Source organism: Cricetulus griseus, chromosome 8 (assembly GCF_003668045.3).
Source record: "Cricetulus griseus strain 17A/GY chromosome 8, alternate assembly CriGri-PICRH-1.0, whole genome shotgun sequence".
NCBI lineage: Eukaryota > Metazoa > Chordata > Mammalia > Rodentia > Cricetidae > Cricetulus > Cricetulus griseus.
In genome coordinates this window covers 54,419,854-54,440,872 of record NC_048601.1, presented here as the reverse complement: position 1 = coordinate 54,440,872, position 21,019 = coordinate 54,419,854, and the positions used below count along the sequence as shown (strand labels likewise).

At 49.4% G+C, this 21,019-nt stretch overlaps 1 protein-coding gene across 2 annotated transcripts in view; it reads right to left on the bottom strand.

Moving 5' to 3' along the window:
- The window catches only part of Podxl2 (podocalyxin like 2), a 33,158-nt gene extending 19,256 nt beyond the window's left edge, over nucleotides 1–13,902 (bottom strand). For both annotated transcript variants that reach the window (XM_035448708.1, XM_027428675.2), the window contains exons 1-2: nucleotides 13,842–13,902; nucleotides 4,058–4,330 (exon numbers count right to left, since the gene is read on the bottom strand). In XM_035448708.1, the coding sequence (XP_035304599.1) occupies nucleotides 4,058–4,330; nucleotides 13,842–13,902 (334 nt within the window). The remainder of the gene's footprint in view (nucleotides 1–4,057; nucleotides 4,331–13,841) is intronic.
- Between the last annotated feature and the right edge of the window lie 7,117 nt (nucleotides 13,903–21,019).

The following is a 21,019-nucleotide window of genomic DNA, read 5'->3' as shown; positions in this document are numbered from 1 at the left end:
GCCAGAGGTACAGTTGCCTGCCTTTGTCTTCCCTTCCTGCCACGCAAGGAGTGTGTTACTGTCACTCAGTGTGTCAAAGATGAGAAGGCAGTAAGAGCAAGTGAGCCATACTGGGACTTAGAAACCAATGCACAGCTTGAATTCAGTGGATGGTGGTTAGACTTCTTGTCAAGAGGCCCGGAGAAGCCCAGGAAGGAGACACAACCTTCCATGGACTCCGGCCCTGCTATGACCCCAGGGTTAGTCCCAAGCATGCCTACCTGCCTCTCTACAGCAGGAAGAGCCTTAGAGGCCCAGGGCATCAGACTGCCCAGTATAGGACAAGGGAGGGGCTGCTATACAGAAAGAGGAAATGAGGCCCTCTGGTGGTTTGGATGGGAATGGCCCCTTAAACTACCATTTGAACACTTGGTCCCCAGCTGATGGCACTATTTTGGGAGGTTGTAAAACCTTTAGGAGGTGGAGCCTATCTGGAGGAAGAGGGTTGTTAGGGGCAGGCTTAGACATTTCCTTTCCACTCCCGTTCCTTCAAGAGGTGAACAAGTAAGGTATCCCAGATACACACTCCTGCTACCATGGTGGGCTGTATCCCCTGTAACTCTGAGCCCAAACAAACCCTTCCTCCTGTAAATTGCTTCTCAGCAAGTATTTGGTCACGATAACAAGAAAAGTAACTAACATGGGACTCTACCTCCCACCGGACACTAAAACAGTTAAATATAAAAGCATAAACCCACAGGAGAACAGTGGAGAACAGTGGATATCTCAGGGAGGGAAAAACTTCTCTAAACACAAAGCAGCAGAAAGCAACAAAAACATTTAAAACTGGGGCTGGAGAGATGGGTCAGAGGTTAAGAACACTGGCTGTTCTTCCAGAGGTCAGGTGTTCAATTCCCAGCAACCACATGGTGGCTCACAACCATCTGTAATGAGATCTGGTGCCCTCTTCTGGCCCTCGGGAATACATGTAGGACAGAACATTGCATACATAATAAATAAATATATCTACAAAAATATTTTTAAAAAACATTTAAAACCATTTTCAAGGCACTGGAGCACCAGCTCAGCAGGCAAAAGCATTGGTTATTCTTCCAGAAGATTTGGGTTAGATACCCACCATTTACATGGATAGAGCACAACCTCCTGTAACTCTAGTTCCAGGGGATATGATGCCCTCTTCTGGATTCCCTGGATACTGCACACACATGGTACACATAGAAAAGCAGGCATATACATAGCATGTAAATAGCAAAATCTTTAAAACTTAAAAAAAGCAATCGACAAAATGTAAAGATATTTTTGCTCATAAATGACAGAGACATATTTTCTTTCTTCTATACAAAGATTTCACAGTGGCAGAAAAAAAATGAGCACCTTAGTAGGGAAAAGCTGTGGAAGTGGTAACAACAGCAACCATTTGCAGAGCAATTCCCACTGCCAAGCATGGTGCTGAGTGCTGGGAACTCATCACTTCATTTAGCTGCACCTCCCTGCAAGGTGAGGACCCCATGTCCTAGAGGAGAAAATGGAGCTTTGGCTTTGCATTCTCCATGGATGTCAGGTTGCTGTTGGTGGGCAGGGTTGGAAGGGCAGAACCCGCTTTCTCTCCATACCCCCCCGCCCCCCGGCTTCATGTGTATGAATGTTTTTGCGGACATTCACGTATATGCATCAGTTTCATGTCTGTTGGATCAATCCCCTGGAACTGGGATTACAGATGATTGGTTGTGAGCCACTGTGTGGATGCTGGGAACCAAACCTGGTTCCTCTTGAAGAGCAGCCAGTGCTCTAAACCACTGAGCCATCTCGCCAGCCCTGAAAACTATATTTGATATTTCTACATGTAAAATATATTGCATGGAATATATTATACCATCTATGTTCAGAATATACACACACATGTAGAGAGATATTTAAAGGTGTATATATTATTAATGAGTATACACTCTACTTACATTAAATTTGTCAGGCCATTGACAGAGATCATTGTAATTTTTTCCTATCAAATTAAGCAAAATCCTCCCCTCACGGGGTTCTAGAGATGGAAGGCAGGCCCTTGCGCATGATCTTACTTCTGAGTCTCATCTCCAGACCTTGGCTTCTTTGAGATCGGGTTTTGCTATATAGTTTAGGCTGGCTTCCATTCATGGTCCTCCTGTATTAGCTGTCTGACTATAGGGCTGCCTGGGCCATCACAGTTAGCTAACTGAACTCAGGGTGGAAAACATGTCAAGCCCCAGAACTCAGTTCCTCTGGCGAGTGCATGCTGGAGCAAAAGTGATGTTCCCAGAAGTCATTTTGGGAAGGTTTCCAGAGCCTCTGTAAAGACACACACACTTGATGGCAGAGCCATTCCACTTGCCTTCCAACTGTCTAAAACTCTCCTCTGCCACTGCCCCGGCTGACTTGGTCAGTCACAGCCCTGGGCTCTCATAGTCCTGTCTCTGATAGGCTCCTCAGTGAGAGGCAGGGAGCAAGGACAATGAGGCACCTGCAGATGGGATCCTGGATGTGGAGCAGGAAAAAGGCCAGAGACGGTCACCTTCCTGTTCCTTTGTACCTGAGGGTGGTGCCATGTACCTGTGGCCTGCCCTGGATTCCTAGTGATTCTCCCACATCCTGCCAGACTCTTGCAAATCCACTGCTCTGTCTCTTGGGACTCTAAGTTCCCTGTCTTCTGTTGCTGGGTGGGGCATCTCTTGACCTAGTGATTTCATTCTAGACTTTATCCTGGGAAATAACCAGGAGAGTGGAAAAGGTATGAGAACATTTGCTGCTGCAACTAAGCCTGGACCCCACAACAGGGGAGGCTCTCAGGCCATCTGACAACCATGTGTGAGCAACTAACTACACAACTGTTAAAAATCGGGTGGTAGGGGCCAGAGAGGTGGCTCAGAGGTCATGAGCAGCAGCCACTCTTCTAGAGGACCTGGTCAGATTCTCAGCACCTATATGATGACTTACAGCTGTCTGTAATCCATTCTCAAGGGAATCTATCCCCATTTTCTGGTCTCCTTGGCCAACAGGCACCCACATGGTACACAGAAATACATTCTGGCAAGACACCCATACACATAAAATGAAAATAAAGGAAATTTCTAAAAGAAGAAATCAGGTTGTAAAAGGATAATGAACTATGTGGAAATACATTTAAGAAATATCTCAAATGAAAATACAATGTTCCTTATGGTTCTAGTTTTCCACTTTTCTGTTGTTAGATTGTGGGTGCCTTTATTTCCTTTGAATTAACTTTGTTTTATCTTTTAACTTTCTGCAGTATTCATCTCCTCCTCCTCCTTTGGAGACAGAGTCTCACTCACAGGGCTAACCTGGAGCTCACAGACATCCGCCTGCCTCTGCCTCTGCCTCTGCATCTGCCTCCTAAGTCCTGCGATTAAAGACATGGTCACCACATAGCACTAATATTAATATAAACTTTTTTAAGACTTAGACTTATATTTTATTTTAATGTGCATGAGAGTTTTACCAGCATGTATGGCTGTCTGTGTACCATGTGTGTGCCTGGTGCCATGGAGTTCAGGAGAGGGCACCAGATCTCCTGGAACTGGAATTACAGACAGCTGTGAGCCCTCATGTAGGTGCTGGGAATCAAACCCAAATCTTCCGCTGGAAGAGCAGCCAGCACTCTCAACCAATTCTGTTTAAATCACAAAGTATAAATTTACTGAGTATGTCATTGTTTAGAAAGAAGTTTGTGACTGAATTTTGATACCACAGCTCTCTTTTCCTAGTCTTCAAAGGGGGACCCTACAAGCCAAAAATGTCACTGCAGAGGCCAGGGACTGAAGCACTACAGCTTGCTCCATGCACTGGTTACCAGCCCCCAAGCTGTATGTAGCCCGTTTGGTGCCTAGGCCACAGTAAACAGTAGCTACTATTAAGGAGAAACTTAGTCTCAGAGATGTGGCCATGATGGCAGATGGATGGCAGCCTGGAAGACACCAGAGGGCAAAAGACTGGAGCACAAATTGCCTCACGGCCCCTGCCACCACGGTTCACTTCTGGTCTCCTGCGTAGGGTATGTGAGCCGAGCTACCTGCAGTGGGACCCAGGTCCAGGCTGGTGCCGTTCAGTTCCTCCTCTTCCCAGAAATACTGCGGTGGCTGCAGGAGCCGGGACTCCTCGCTGTCCTCGCTGGGGAAGCCTGAGCCAGGGGCTAGGCCGGCGCCCAGGCCCATGGCCTCACTGGGCTCCTCCGAGTCCAGTGGCTCAAAATCAGTGGGCAGCAGAAGATCGAGCAGGGAGGTGGAAGTGAGGCCCTCGGGGCCAGGCTCATCCATGCCGGCTGCGCAGGCGCCCAGGGAAACTCCTGCAAACACAAAGCCAGACATCAGGAGGAATGGCAACAACAAGGACTGGCAAGACGTACCACAAAGATGGACACTTCTCAGCACTGAGGCATCAAGGGGACCTGGGAGGACTTGTAGTGTGTCCAGCCTCCCCTGTGACAGTGGCAAGAGGGTCAGCAACCAGTGAGGAATTGATGACGCTGTTCCCCTCACCCTCAGGGCGCTCAGGAAGTTCTTCTGCCCCAGACACTGCAGGCACAAATTCAAGCCAAGGACCTTGCTCGGCATGGGACAGTGTTCTCTAAGTTTGTGTCGAAACCTGTAATTTGCATCACAGCAGGTCTCCTGGGTGCAGTTTAATAACCCACCATGCAAGGTTGCAGGGCAAATTTACCAGTGCTGATAATTCTGTACGCTTATTTAGAATTGTGGACCCTCCTGATTTATCAAGACAAAATAAAGACCAGACCACAAATTAAAGAGATCATCCTCTTTCCCTCGGCCACTGAGGACAGCAGAGCTGTACCACTGACCACTTTCACTGCTAGTTTGGTCACTGCAATTCATTACATGCTTTGGGAAGTTGCTCAAGGATCCCAGGTCTCACCTCCTCACCCAGAAGACCAGAAGTTGATGGACATGGCCTCTGCACCCTTCCTCAGACTAAAAACATCAGTGGTTTGGGGAGGGCAGGTCCGGACCCCCCCGCCCTGCACTGGATGTGGTCTGTGACCCGCTGTGACTATAATGAAGGGAAATTTTCAGTGATGTTTATAATAAAAACAAGACCTCATATTTTCAGGGCCATGTGCAAAATGCTTTACAAATAGTATCTGAATTTTAATCGCCTCAACCCCTGATGAGGAGGACAGTGCTTGGCTGCTGAAGGAAGGGGAAGGACCACAGGGTTCCACCAGTAACTGGGAGGATGTCAGGCACATTATATACCTATCAGCCAGCTCAGGACCAGGAATAGCACAGTGACCTATAGGGAAGCATCTGGGTGGGGTCAGTTCAGTGGCGAGGAAGAGGGCCGGAAGGGGAGGCAGGCAGGGTACCAAGAAAACGAACTTAGATCTGTCTTCCTGCCTGAGCTGAGGGGGCTCCAAGTTCATTTGTCAGTCCAGCCTTAGTGTCCATTGTAAAGCATGGACAGTCACTCCAATCTCCCAGTCCCAGAGGAGGGGCAAGTAATGTAGGTGAGCAGAGCTATCCCAGTGAGTCCCCCAGTACTGTGTGCACTGCTGTTCAGGGACCTGAAGAAAGCACAGAGGCCCAGGATGTCCCCCACCTAGAGGAGCCCTAAGAGCAGACTGTATCTTACATGCAGGCTGTATCTTCACCTGCATCTACAAAAAGGCTGGATTCACACCTGTAATCCCAGCACTCTGGAGGCTGAGGCAGGAAGATGATAAGTTTGAGGCTGATTTGGGCTATATGGTGAGATCTTGTTTCAATGGGAAAGGAGGAAGAGAGAGAGAGGAATGAAGGGAAGAAAGAAACAGCTGATGTGAGTAGCCGGGCTCATCGCCGTCTCAGGTGGCCTCAGAAGCAACTCGGGGCTGACTGTGAGGCATAGGAGACCAGGGCAGAACCGCAGGACGAGAGCTGGCATGCCGGTCCCTTCCTCTCTGCGGCTCAGAGACAGGCCACTCTCAACAATATCGTCCACAGGCTTCACTCTGAGCTGTGGGAGGCCAAGTTATACCTGGGAAGGGGGCTCTGCTAGAAGGCAGGACTCAGAAGCACTGCTATGCTCCACCGTGGCTGGGGAGATTCTGCCTCTGAAGCTGGGAATCATCACATCTCTCACAGAGCAGCTCTAGCTGTCCCAAATACCAGGTCCAAGGCCAAAGGTCCTGCTGCCAGGCAGGCCTGGCTTCATGAAGCTGAGGCTATGCTCCTGTGTCCACATTACCAACTCTTATGTGGGAAAGGACGGGCACACTCACAGCTTTAAGACATCTAGAGGCCAGAGCAAACCACAGCCATGTTCTTGGTGCCCACGTCCCCTAAGGTTCCCCTTGTTTCTAGAAGAGGATGCCATGAGTCCTTTCACTCTCATCCCATCATAAGGAGACCCTAAAATAACTCTTGTTGTTCTTCTAGTCCTGATACTATGGGGAGGAGCAATATCATCCCATGATGGTTGTGAGTCAGGCTGCTGAGTCTAACACAGAAACCACCCAGGTGAAAGGCTCTTCTCTGAGGCTCTGGCGGTAGAAGGGTGTCTTCCAGGATTACATACCTCTGAAATGCAACTTTGCAGTTCCTCCCTTGAGGTTAAGTCCCCACTCTCAGACTTGAGACACTGCACCATCTTCACAACAGGCCTCAAGGGTTTTGCAAGCTTTATTCTCTTAGGACTTCTGGCCAACCTGCCTAAGTTACCCTGCTCTAGAACAAGAGTCTATGTAGAAAACAGGTGGGTTAGCAGTGTCCCAGTCAAAAGCCCCGTGTGACAAAGCCAGTCTGGACAAGCTGATGTGGAACTTGAAGGAGTCTGGCTGAGATTGGAAGTGCCAGCAGATTCCAGCTGCACTGCCAGCCCAGAGTCATGAGCTAAATAAATGGAGTTTGTTCAAAACAGGTCCCTTTCAAACCTGAGCCAGTATGAACTCACAGGGTGGTGGTGTGTGTGAGTTAAACAGAAAGCTAAGCCACGGATAATCTTTGAGCCCAGTTGTTCTTTGACAAGCCCCAAGAATCCACAGTTCTAGAAAGTTCCCAGGTTGAAGCTTCTAGTTTGGGGATCACATCAAGAATTTCTGGGGCTTGGGACTAGAGAGATGGCTCAGTGGTTCTTGCCAAAACATGGGTTCAATTCCCAGTACCCACATGGCTCACAACCATCTATAACACCAGTTTTGGGAGGTCTAATGCTCTCTTCTGGCCTTTGCTAGCACTAGGTGCACACATGGTACATTGAAGACAGATGTGCAAGCAAAACACCCATGCACATAAAATAAAATAATGGTAACAGGAATTTCTGGAGTTTTTGGTTATTGTTTTAAAACTTACATTTATTCATTCTCTCTCTGTGTATGTGTGTGTGTGTGTGTGTGTGTGTGTGCGAGTGTGTGTGTGTGCGTGCCTGTGTGCGGGCATGTGTGTGTGTGTGCTTGTGCGTGTGTTATCTCGTGTGTGTGTGTGTGTGTGTGTGTGTGTGTGTGTGTGTGTGTGTGTACATGCATGTGCACATGTGCACGGATGTCAAAGGACAACTTTAGGGAGTCAGCTCTCTATTCTACCATGTGGGCCGGAGAGACTGAATTCAGGTCATCAGGCTTTGTGACAAATGCCCTCACCTACTGAGCCATCTTGCCATCCCAAAAAGTTCTGTTTTAAGTCAGGAAATTTGGGGGTGATTTGTTATGCAGCTCCAAATTTGACACAGCCCACTGGTACACTGAGAAAGGTTATAAATGGAGTTCTTTCATGTCAGAATAGGGTTTGAGCAACTGAGCTCCATTCATTCACTCATTCAGTCATTCATTCACCCAAAAAGCCTCTTTATAAATGCCAGCTTTGCACCAGGAGTTATACAAAGGTCAGGCAGAGACAGAAATAAGGAAGATATAGTCCCTGACCTTCAAAGTGCCAGTTGCTAGTGGAGCCCAGGAGGAAGCCAGATCATCTTAGCATAGTGTAACAGGCACATAAGAGGCCTAAAGGCGCAACCACAGAATGATGGCATGGTACCTGTGCTAGCAGACTGCGTGAGAGGAAGGAAGCTAAGCAAGAAATGCTGCTGGGAGAGGAGCACAGCTAGGACAGCTGGGAATGCTCATCCCTCATTTCAATCTGCAGGGTGAGCAATGGTGCTCCCCACACTCTACACGTCACACTGCAACAAAGCAGTCAAGGACACATTGCTGGAATGAGGTCCACACTGCTCACAGCTCAAAAGGCCAGTTTTGGTAGGAAGGAATTGGGTCTATTCAAAGGCCAACATCTTGAGAAGGTGGAGGGGCTTCTCCAAGCTCCACCCTCCCATGAATATCCTTGATTCCTTTCTACCAATTCTCTCCAGAGATGGTTCCCCACAGATCTTTTAGGTATTTCAGTATACCAATGCTTACTGCGTACATCTCTCTGCTGCACTACCCTCTGAAGCAGAGTGCCACCAGGGCCCAAGTGTACATGACTCACCCAATGTTCCTGGCTCTGTATGGATGAGTAATGCTGTTGGTCCACAGACCACATTTTGAATAGCAAAACTCAGAACAGCCTTCTGACAGCCAAATCTGAACCTACTGCCCCACCACAAAGATGACCCACCCAGATCCTTTAAAGCGACAGAGGGGCTCTCCATCAATGGACACACCCTGGTACCTCTTTTCCACTCTCCACAGTCACAATCATTCCCCATTCATGCCCTATGCTTTAAACTGAGTTTCTAGAGATTTCCAGGACATTACAATCTCCTTTGCTTTCTTCATACATGCTATGCCTTCTGCATGAGTATCCATTTATTCCCACCCCACCCCACCCCACCCCCCGACTTGATTCTTAAAGATTTTTTTTCCTGGAATGTGTGCCATGTATGCATGTAGTACCCATGGAGTCAAGCTGGAGGGCTTTGGATCCCTTGGAGCTGGAGTTGTGAATCTCAGTGTGGGTGCTGGGAACTGAATCCAGGTCCTCTGTGAGAGAAGCACATGCTCCCAACTGCTGAGCCATCTCTCCAGCTTCCGTACCTGCCTGCCTAGTTCTTATTCCTGCCTCTGGACACCTCTCTCTCTCTCTCTCTCTCTCTCTCTCTCTCTCTCTCTCTCTCTCTCTCTCTCTCTCGTGTTGCATGCCTGTGTGTGAGTATGCATGCACATGGAGAGGGCAGAGCGTGTCAGATGAACTTTCTCTACCATTCCCTGCTTTATACCCTTGAGCTAGGCCAGCAAACTCCAAGACCCACCACTCTCTGCACCCAAACCTGGGGTTACAGGCAGGAGTAACCATGCCCAGCTTTTTCTGTGGGTGCTGGGATTCTAACTCAGGTCCTCATGCTTGTACAGCAATCATTCTTATCCACCAAGCCAACTTCCTTGTCGCAGATATTTTCTGAGCAGCCTTCCCTGGTCACGTGCCTGGGCAGGGTGCCATTCTTTGTTATCACAGTCTTGGTCCTATAGTTTGCTCACCCATTGGCAATAGTTGTATGACCCCTCTCCCCTTACAGATGGTAAGCATGCAATGTGTCCCTTGACACTGTAGTGTCTAGCTTCTGATACACACCAGGGATCAGCAAGCCCTTGAGTGAATAAATAATAATCGGGTCGGACCCTCCTGTTTTACAGATGGAATCACTGAGGACTCATGGGATTGAGTTAATAGAAAGAGCTGTAATTAGCTGCTTCTTCCCACAGGAAGGTCTTGCAGATGTTCTGTGAAGGAGGTTTGGGAAGCAATTATTTGCTGGGCTGAGCTGCTTAAAACAATATTCAAGACAGCATAGCTACCCCAAGGGACGCAAGTGCCAAGGAAGGAAGCCAGCGCTGAGGACTGGAAGGTATCCCTTTCCTTCAGACACTCTGCTTGGGGTTCCCACGGCAAACCTAAGCTGAGGCTAGGTGAGGGTTCTGCCTTCCTGCAAAATGCCTCTGGAACAATGCTATCCACCACTCATCTCATCATATTCACAGGTCCACAGGGCCCTGTTTAGAAACACTTCTATAAACTGTCCTTATCTATTTAACACTTATTTTCTAATTTTAAAAAAAGTGAAACAGACTCACAGAATCCTGTCCATCCAGTGCCAATTAAAACCGAGACTCAATCATGAGGAATGTGCCATCTTATTAGAGGTAAAGTTCACACAAGAAGGTCAGCCACAGAATCATGTGGTCACTCCTGAGCTTTTTGGTCTGGGCCAAGTGGCATGCCAGGCCCTTCCTGGTGATACAAAGATGGACATTGGACAGTCTCTGCCTGCAAGGAAACTAGCAGTTTGGGGGAGAAATGGAATCTAAATTGTATACAAGATACCAGCTGCTACAGCAGCCCTCGTTTGCAGAACAGCCTCCCTAGGGCTGGGGAACAGAGATGGCAAGGAGCCAAATGAGAGAAACCAATCTGGAAAAACTCATTCATGCATCCCAGGAAGGAGAAAACGTCAGGTGATGAGGGATGTGTGTGCTAATTAAACCCTGAATATTGTACAGTTCCCAGGGCGCCTGAGCAGCTACACTTCGAGGCCACGAGGAGTAAAGCTTTATCCACACGCTGTGTCTCAGCAGGAATGACAGGAAAGAATACTTTAGCGATAGCAGGAGAAAGGAAAGTTAGTCTTCCTCGAGAATCTAGGATTCACACTCCACAAGGATCCTGAAGAGATGTGGCCTGTTCGCCTCAGAGCCTCTGCATTACCTCCTCAGAACCTAACTTAGCTGGGTGCACTGGCACAAGCCTTTGATCCCAGCATTGGGAGGCAGAGTTAGGCAGACCTTTGTGAGTTCGAGGCCAGCCTGATCTACACAGTGAGTTAGTACCAGGACAGCCAGAGCTACATAGTGAGATCCTGTCTTAGAAAACAAAACAACCACAATGAAACCAAACAAAGAAAGAAACAAACAAATCAAATTAAGTGTGGTAGAGAAGAGGCCACTGTCAGCTGGACCTGGAACTGCCCAGCACTTCAGCCAGCTGACCCCAAGACAGTAGAGCTGTGCACTTGCCATGGGGGTGGGCGTGGGGGTGGGGCAGATGATTCTTGCTCAGCCAGGTCTGCGGGCAGAGTACTGTGGCTAGGTGTACCCTGGGTCTGCACCTTGACACTTCCATGCCCAGGTGGGAGCCTCCACTCTCCAACTCCATCTGCACTCCAGCATCCAGCAGTTCCCCCACCCCGACCCCAGCATCTCCTCGTCATCTGCCTTTCCTGGTGCTCTACAGGCATTAAAATCTCACTTAAAAAAAGGGGTGGGGGGAATCTGATATTTCTCTGGTTTTCACTCTTTCCCAACCAATTTTCATTCTCTGGAAGGCATACTCCTTGCAATGACTGCTTTGTCTTTATAGAGACCTCAATGTTTTCAAAGGCTTTGGTAGTGGGTAATTACTTCGGCAAAGTGTGCACTCGAGTGTGTGTGGGGGTGGGGTGGGGGGTGTACTGCTTTTCAGACCTGCTCACCACAAGAGGACACCAGAATAGAAGGTGAGCCCTGTCCTTTTTTCAGATAATTGTTTTTTCACTTAATAATTAGTCTGCCTCAGTGGAGACCCCAACTGACTTAAAACCCCAGAATTATGCCCCCTATGTGACTCATTTTCTTCCTTGAGCTCATTGCATTTTCTGTTACTTCATCACCCCAAAGGGAGGCAGAGAGGAAAAGGCACATAGGACGGGATGAGGGGGATCAGCCTCAAGGGAAATCAGAGCCAAACAAGCCCAGAAAAGGGGGCCAAGGAAATAGGCAGACATCTTAGGGTCAAAGAGAGCCCAGGTCCCAGAAGCCAGTGTGTCTTCCTGCACCAGTCCCACTCAGTCCTGGCAATCTAGTCTGTCTACACCAGCTGCACACGGCCCTCCCCTAGTCAGCAGCTTTCAAGTCAGATCCCCCTAAGCCCTTAGCAGACACCAGCATGGGAGGTGGCTGGGCAGCATCTGCCACTCTGCCCCCACAGCCCAGAGTGGCAGCCACAACAGAAATGCTCTAACACCACCGTCCTACACCCCCATCCCCCACCACCACTCCACTGATGTATGCTGTGGAGAAACAGTGCTTAAGTGAAGCATTCTTCTTCTACACAAAGGTGTAAAAGAGAGGCATGCCGAAAGACACATGTGCCTGCAAAGAGGAAAGACACATGTGCCTGCAAAGAGGCAGGGGCGTGCTCATGAAGAGAGTGTGGCAGGAGAGAGGAGGGAGGGGCCTGACTGTCATCCCACTGGTCACTAGGATGAAGGCCATGAAAGCCAGGCTTGAGTCCTGACTTGTACTGCTGGCAGGATTGGTGTGGCTCCGACCCAGAGAGACAGCAGACCTTCCACAGAGGACTGCATGCATATGCAAAGACGCAGGTGGTCTGTGTAGATGTCTGATGCCAAAACCAATGGACCACCCCACCCCCATGTTGTTAGCTCCTTTATTCATCTCCAGGGGTAAAAATGTGCTCTTGCTAACTCAGCCTGCTCACAGCACGCACAACAGTGTGAGGGGCCAATCCCCTCTCAGCCTTTTTGTCTTGTTTTATTTTGTACGTATTTGTTTATTTAGAGACAGGGTCTTGCTCTGCAGCCCAGACTGGCCTTGAACTCCCAATTCTCCTGCCTCCTTAGGTTCCCAAGTGTTGGAATTACAGGTACACACAACCTTGATCATCTGCCTCAACTCCCCAGACATCTTCCTAGGGTTCTATCATTGACAGTCCCAAAGTAAGGGCCCATCTCATGTCCATATCAAGCAAGGTCGGCTCCTCTCCTCACACAGAGCCCCTGGAATTTGCATACATTGCATAGGGTGTGTCTTGGTGGGATAACTGCCTGAGCACTGGTAGCCAGTCCCATGCCTGTCTCCACTGGAGGGGATGTGGCACAGGGCTATTCACTGAGTTCTGTAGCCCAACCGGGCCAGCACCCTGCTCCTGCACCACACCAGCCTTAGGATGGGGTCCCAGCTCCACCCTTCGGTGAGAAGCAGCTTTACTATGTCCTGATCTGACCCACCTTTGCATCAGCCTTCCTCCCTCCCGTTCTGTGGTGGTGGCTTGCCTCTGAGCCTGTCAAGCTCTTGTGCCCGCCCCCTACACACACGCACACACCCCTGAATCCCATGTCTACCCTGGGAAGCTGTCTCTTTCTCTCTCACGCAGACATATCCATTTCTTACCTGCCTCAGGCCCCAACCTGTCACACACCCACACTAACGAGGTACCTGGTGCGACTGCTGAATGGAAAACCACGTACCAAGTCTCACACACAGCCCCGTGTGGCGGCAGTCGCTGTCGCAGACCTACCCCTTTGTCAGCTCCTAATAAAGTTGCCCCGCGCAGTCGAGGACACACGTTCACAACGACACGCACACGCCTTCCCAGGCAAGCTCCACGCACATGTAAACATCCACCTCGGCCACGCAGCTCTCTCTCAGGCCCCTCGGCATCCCCGGCCCACGCGCCGTGGGGACCCGCTGAACCTTTACGATGCGATTTCTCCAAGGGTGTCTGTCTCCCGTGCGCTTTCGCCTCCCTGCTGCGCCTCCCTGAACCCTCGCGCGCGCACACACGCACACGCCCCTCTGCTCGGTGGCCGCAAACTGATCACCTGTCACCTGTCACCTGGCGAGGGGTGGGGCGCGGGCACCTTCGTGCAGCGGACCTACCACCGCCGTCCCTGAGCGCGCGCGTGGCACGGAGCATCCAGCTCCCCGGACACGGCGCTCCTGGCGGGGGGGGGGTCCCCGCTCCAGGCCCCGTGCTGCCGCCGCCTCCCCGCGCGCGGCCGACCCCGCGCGCCCCACAGCCTTTGTTCTGCGGCACTGCCAGCACGGGCCCTGTGCGCCCTGCGCCTTCGCGGCGCGGCCCGGTCCCACTCACCCGCGGCCAGCAGCAACAGCAGCGGCGGCGGCAGTCGGGCGGCCCGCAGCGGCCGGGCCATGGTGCAGCGTCGCCGCCCGCAGCCGCAGCGCCGCGGCGCCCGGGCCGGCGTCGGGGCGCGCAAAGCGAAGGCGGTGGCGCGCGCGCGCTCCGTTGGCCCTCACACCCGTCGCTCACGCTCCCAGCTGCCCAATCAATGCAGTGGATGGCTAGGGGGCGGGGTCCTGCTGCGGAGTCTGGCTTCGCACCTGCACCTTCAGCCTTGTGCGCTTTGCCACTGGGGGACATCCCAGGGACTCGGTCCCGCACGCTTTGTGCAGTAGACCATCCAGCTTCAGAGAAGGGCAGAAGCCAGGATAAGCAAAGGTCTGCTGGGGCACCGCGGCCTGGGGTTCTGAAGGCCAGGGAGGACCAGGCTTTGGCAGAGAACCTGAGCAAGAACAGAGAGCTGCTCTGTTCCAGGAGTACTTTATTTATTTTTCATTTTATGTATGTTTTGCCTGCTTGTCTATATGTGCACCAAGTGCATGCTTAATGTCCACGGATGGTTGTGAGCCACCATATGGGTGCTGAGAGCTGAATCCCGGTCAGTTCATGCTCTTAACCTCTGAGCCCCAATGTAGTTTAGACTCCAACTTCCAGTTGGCTCTCACAGCAGGAGCAGATTCGTCCCTGTCACCAGATGTCTTGGGAGAGTTGCCTTTCTCTCTGGTCTGTGCTTCCCCTTGACATCAAGTTCACTCCTGTGCCAAACATGATGGAGGCAAATAAGACAGGCATTGCCCTTTCTCAGTCTCAGGAGAGCAGGAACATTCCTCAATATGTGGGGCCAGTGTCACAATTGAAGGAAGGCTGATTAAGCACAAAGGGCAGCAGAGAGGACCCTCAGTCTGCTTCTGTAGAGACATGCTCACAGGAGGACTCTTGGATAAGCTGGCTTTGGGAGAAACCATTCTAGGTAACAGAGGGAAGCTCTGGCAATCTCCAGGATAGGTGCCCTGCTTCTTCAGCGAACAATGAAAGCATCTATTGGAGCATAACTGTCCAGCGCCCACAATTCTGTGGGATTTTTATTTCATATACGGTAAATTAGGGGGGAAAAACTTGTGTAAAATAACAAATTGCAGCCAGACACGGTAGCACATGCATGGAATCCCAGCACTAGGGAAGACCAAGGTTAAGACCAGGTCTGTTTAAGCTACATTTGGAGTGTCTTGGGGAGGGGCACTGGAGACTTGGCTCAGCAGAGTTTGCGACTCTTCCGGAGGACCCAGATTTGGCTCCTAGCACCCACATTGCTGCTGCCTTTAATTCCAGCTCCAGGGAATCTGATGCCCTCTTCTGACCTTTGTGGGCACCTGCACACCCATGGCATATATTCACAGAAACACACACACACACACACACAATGAAGAGACTGGAGATTGGCTTATTGGTTAGGAACATTTGCTGGCTCTTTCAGTGAACCTGGGTTCTGTTCCTAGCACCCACATGGTGACTTAGAACTAGTACTAACTCCAGTTCTAGGGGATTTGGCAACCTCTTCTGGCCTCTGTGGGTACCATGCATGCACGGGATGCACAGACATTCAGAGGACACTCATATTCATAAAATAAAAACTAATAAATTTAGAAGCCAAAAATCCTTTTTAAGAGATAAAAAAAATGTTATCTCCCAGTATAGAACAGCCTGGCCTTGAACTCACAAAGATCCATCTGCCTCCATCTGAGTGCTGAGATTAAAGGCTTGTGCCATGACCTATGCTGGATGTTTTTGTAAGCTATATTCACTCCTCACTGCAGGGGGTGTCATTAGATACATAGATAGATGCACTTGGATCTTCTAGTCTATTTAGAGAAACAGGATTTGAGGCGGTAAGGGCAAGACATGAGCTCCAAGGGAAAGAACAAGAGTGGACATAGTCTGTCACATCCAAGGGAATGAGTATCATCATTGGGGGGAGTGAACAGACAGAGATGGGTGACATTTAGCAATTCTGTAGTTTATCGTTCAATGTGAGGACCCTGAACACAAGGAAGAAGTGGCTAATCTAAGGATACCAGGCAAAGTAGCAACAATTGGAATACAGGACTACAGACGCTCTTATCCTTCACCTAGCCTGAGGCCAACCTGACTGCCCAGCCTGAGTCATCTGATGGGCAGTGATGGTGGGTCAGGACCTACAGAGTGAAGGCTTATGGGTGTCAGGGAAAGCGTAGACTGTGTCCTGTTAGAAACTCATTTCTAAAGTAGGAATCATGGTACCATTAGGTATCGTGAATAGTAGAGGACAGGCACTAGAGACAAAATAAACAAGCAAACCATTAGTGACCAGGGAGGAGGTTTTGCTGGTATCTGGGGATGGGTGTTGGTGATGAAGTTCTAACCTAGGCTAAGCTGCGAGTTAAGTCAATGGAACACTGAGATGGAACCAATAGGACCTGGGGAGTGACCACACAGGCTAGTATTTGTTGATTGATTATTTTTGGTGTGAAAGACCCCCCGAAGAGGCACTTTCGTAGAGGGAGACCCACACACCCAGGAATCAGCGAGGCCACGAACTGGATGCAAAAAACAAGAGGCTTTATTGGAGACGCGGGTACCCGGGGCGACTTAGCCTTTGTGTGGCTAAGCGCCCCGAGCCAAGGGAAAGGGGTCCTTATATAGGGAAAAAGGCGCAAGCTAGGAGCAGGGATTCTATTGGATAATTCTAATGAGGCATTGTACAGAGCTATTCCCATTGGTCAATGTATATGAGGCGCTATACAGGGTTATTCAAATGAGGCAAAGTACAGAGTTATTCAAATGAGGTGAAACACAGAGTCTTTCAAATGAGGCGAAATACAGAATCATTTCTATTGGATGGTTCAAATGAGACACAGAGCCATTCCAGATCAGCATATTCTCAAGGTCTGGTGTCTGGTACAACAGACTCAATTCCCCCTCCCTCCGCGTCCAGATGGCTGACCTTGGGGGCGGAGACCTTGGGACGAGTGTTTCTCATCGGGCGGGGCTCAGGGGCAGGGCTCCAGGCCGGCTCCCTTGGTGTTCGTTCTCGTGCCGGCCCACCTGGTGCTCGCCCTCGTGCCGGCCCACCTGGTGCTCGTTGCTCGGCCCCAGCCTACCTGGTGCTCGTTCTCGGGCCTGCCCATCTGGTGCTCGTTGCTCGGCCCCAGCCCCGAGGCTCGGTGCCAGGCGGGGCGGGCCGGGGGCGCGAGCCCTGCCGGGGTGAAGGCTTGGGAGGCCCCGGCAGCTTCGGGGCAGGGGGCTCAGGGGCATTTCGAGCGGGTCTTTCAGGTGCTTCTCTCTAAACACAAACTCAAGTTAGAGAAGAACCACTTTGTATAGTTTCTATGCAAAGCCAGGCCACCCAGAGGACACAGGCATGGTGTCTTAGTTAGGGTTTCTATTGCTATGACCATGGCAACTCTTATAATCACTTACAGGTTAGGAGGTTCAATCAACAATCGTCATGGCAGGGAGCATGGTGGCATGCAGGCAGAGGTGGTGCTGGAGCTGAGAGTCCATCTTGACTCAAAGGCAACAGGAAGTGGACTGATTGTCACAGAGTGAAGCTTGAGAAAAAGATCCCAAAGCCTGCCCTCACAGTGACACACTTCTAATGGGTGTGGCCCAGACTAAAGGTGTGCCTTCCTTCCAGCTTCAAGGTCTGGATTAAAGGTGTGCGTCATCCAACTTCCTCTACAAGACCACACTTCCTCCAACAAGGCCACACCTCCTAATAGTACCATTCCCTATGAGCTTATGGGGGCCAAATACATTCTAACTATCACACATGGAATGTTGGAACTAAAATGAAATTCCCCAAAAGGTAATGGCCTTGCTATTTGAACTGTCTGAACCAAATGGACATGGTTCTTGCAGTGACCATTGCTCAGTGGGGGCAGTATTGAGAAAAGCTGTTACATTGAGTATCTAGTTTGAGAAAGAGATGAGACAGCCAGACAGCATCTCCCCCAACCTGGGCTCCTCATCAGACTTCACTGTGCTATTCTTTTGTGACACTGTTGACCTGCATCTCTTCCAGGTCATTCTTGTTAATTACAAACACGGTTTAAGCTCTCCCATCTCTGGAAAACACTATCCCTGCCCCAAGACAAGCTGATGCCCTAGGCAGAGATACCTGCTTCCCCTCCTGAGAGCAAAGGGAACACACACACACACATGTTCTGATGGCTGGCAGGAACACAACTGGGACAAATACTGAAAAGTAAGAAGCAAATGACAGGGGCTAGAAAGATGGCTCAGCAGGTTTTGCTGTTCGAGAGAGCAAGGGTTTGGTTCCTGACACATCCATTGAAAACTGTCTGAACCTCCAGTTCCATGGTCTGTACCAGTACCCTGTACCAGTACCCTGGTCCAGTACCCTGGTCCATGTACATGTGTACACACATGGCATATACTCATGCACACACACACACACACACACACACACACACACACACACACACACACACACACAAATAAAAATTAGTATTTTTAAAAGGTATAAAAGCTGTCTTAGTGAGGGTTTCTGTTGCTGTGATGAAACATCATGACTAAGGCCAGCTGGAGAAGAAAGGGTTTATTCAGCTTACACTTCCACATCACTGTTCATCACTGAAGGACTTGAACTCAAACAGGGCAGGATCCTGGAGGCAGGAGCTGATGCAGAGACCATGGAGGAGTGCTGCTTACTGGCATGCTCCCCATGGTTTGCTCAGCCTGCTTTCTTACAGAACCTAGAACTACCTGTCCAGGGATGGTACCACCCACAATGGGCTGAACCTTCCCACATCAATCACTTACTAAGCTGTCCTGAAACTCACTCTGTAGACCAGACTGGCCTTGCACCAGAAAGATCAGATCTGCCTATCTCTGCCTCCCAAGTGCTGGGATTAAAGGATTGTATCACTGTGCCCACTTGCTACACAGTCCAATCTTTTTTGTTGTTGTCTTTTTGCTTTTTTGTTTTTCAAGACAGGGTTTCTCTGTGGCTTTGGAGGCTGTCCGGAACTAGCTCTTGTAGACCAGGCTGGTCTCGAACTCACAGAGATCCGCCTGCCTCTGCCTCCCAAGTGCTGGGATTAAAGGCGTGCACCACCAACGCCCAGCTCACACAGTCCTATCTTATGGAGGCATTTCCTCAATATACGCTTCCTCCTTTCCAGTGACTTTAGGTTGTGTCAGGTTGACATAAAACTAGCCAGCACAGAAGCAAATCAGATTTAATCAATGGAGGAAACCACAGACCCAAATGCATGTGCTTTTAAATACCTCTTGAGTTAGAGCACATCATAGCAAAACCTCAAATCTTCTCAAAAATTAATACTGTGAGAACCGTGGAAGTCCAGGGATGCAGCTGAATGCTGGCAGGGATACCATAACTACAAATACATTTATTTATTTCTAAAAAGGTTAAAAGTGAAGCCAGGCATGGTGGCACCAGCCTTTAATCTCAGCACTTGGCAGAGGCAGGCGGATCTCTATGAGTTCAAAGCCAGTCTGCAAAACTCGTTCCAGGCAGCCAAGGTTGTTAAAGACAAACTCTATCTCTAAAAGCTACAAATAAACAAACAAAAATGAATGATCTAAATGTTCAATCTAAGAAGCTACTTTTAAAAATCCACAGAAAACAACAAATCACTAAATATCTATTATTGAAAGAGAAAAAAAGAGCCTGATAGAACAAATTGCTAAAAGCCTAATCTTAAAACAACAAACAAACAAACAAACAAACAAAAACAAAAGAAAGCCAAGAACAGCAACTCATGCTTGTAATCTGGGTACTCAGGGGGTTGAGGCTGTTCCAGGCTAGGTCTGAGCTGCAGAATAAGAGCTTGTCTCAAAAATAAAAATAGCATTGTGGCATATGCCTTTAATTCCAGAACTTGGGGAGCAGAAGCAGGAGGATCTCTTTCCAGGCTAGCCAGGGCTGCAAAGTTAGACCTTGTTTTAAAATAAATGAGTATGTGAGTATATGTGATAGGATGTAAGTAAACCAGAACATCTATAGTATCAGAGACATAAGAAAACAATAAAAAGTACAAATTTGATTTTAAAATAAAAACATGACAAAATTAAGTGTAAGAAGGGCCCAGTCCCAGCACAGGAAGATTTGGTGGACTTTGCAGAGCCCCCGTTGAGGGCCCTACCCTGCCTGGTGGTGGTGGGTGAGTGGGTTGGGGGGTAGGGTGGGGGTAGGGGAGGAGGGATGGGGGTGAGGGGAGGGAGAGGGAGAAGGGACTTACATGTGAAACAAGCTTGTTCCCTAACTTGAACTAATAAAAAAAAAAATTAAGTGTAAATATGACTCAGCAAGGCCCCTGCCACCAAGCTTGACAACCAATCAAGTTTGATTCCTGGAACCAATGGTAGGAGAACCAACTCCTGACTGTTGCTTTCTGATCTGCACCTGCACACTCATGCACACTTGCATGATGTAGCAATATTCATACACACACACACACACACACACACACACACACACACACACACACACAGCCACACAGCCACACACGCACAGATAGTGAAATGAAAGTCTAAATGAATGCTTATGTGTTCTGTGTGTAGGCCAGAAGACAACCTGGAGTGCCACCCCTCAGGCACTGTCCTGGTGTTTCTTTTTGAGAAGGGATCTTTCACTGGTCTGGAACTGTCCAAAGAGAGTAATCTGGCTGGCCACTGAGCCTCAGAAATCTGCCTGTCACTGCCTCTCCAGTACAAGCACACCACTGTACCATTCTATGGAGGTTCTGAGAATGTAAATCATCAGTGTTTTAAAAACTGAGCCATCTCCCCAGCAACTAAATGAATGTTTTTAAGTACAATTTATGTGTAGTGAAAATCATCCCAGTAGCAGAAAAGCTAATGTTTCCCCAATGACAATGGGGAAATAAAGGAGACGAGAAATTTACCCCTCATAAAGTATTAAAGTCCATTTGGAAGCCAAGTACCCACACAACAGTGTCTCCAGAGCAAAGCCCACAGAATGTCCCAGTTCACTCTGTACTAGTAAACCCTGACACCAAAGCAGCAAAGAGATATGCACAGCAGAAGGCCTGATCCTGTCTCACCCAGCAGTCACAGCTTCACTTAAAATCACAGGATGGCCCCTGCAGCCATTCATCCCAAGTATTACCGTCATAGCAAGGCAGGGCTCTCAGTTCAGGGACGTG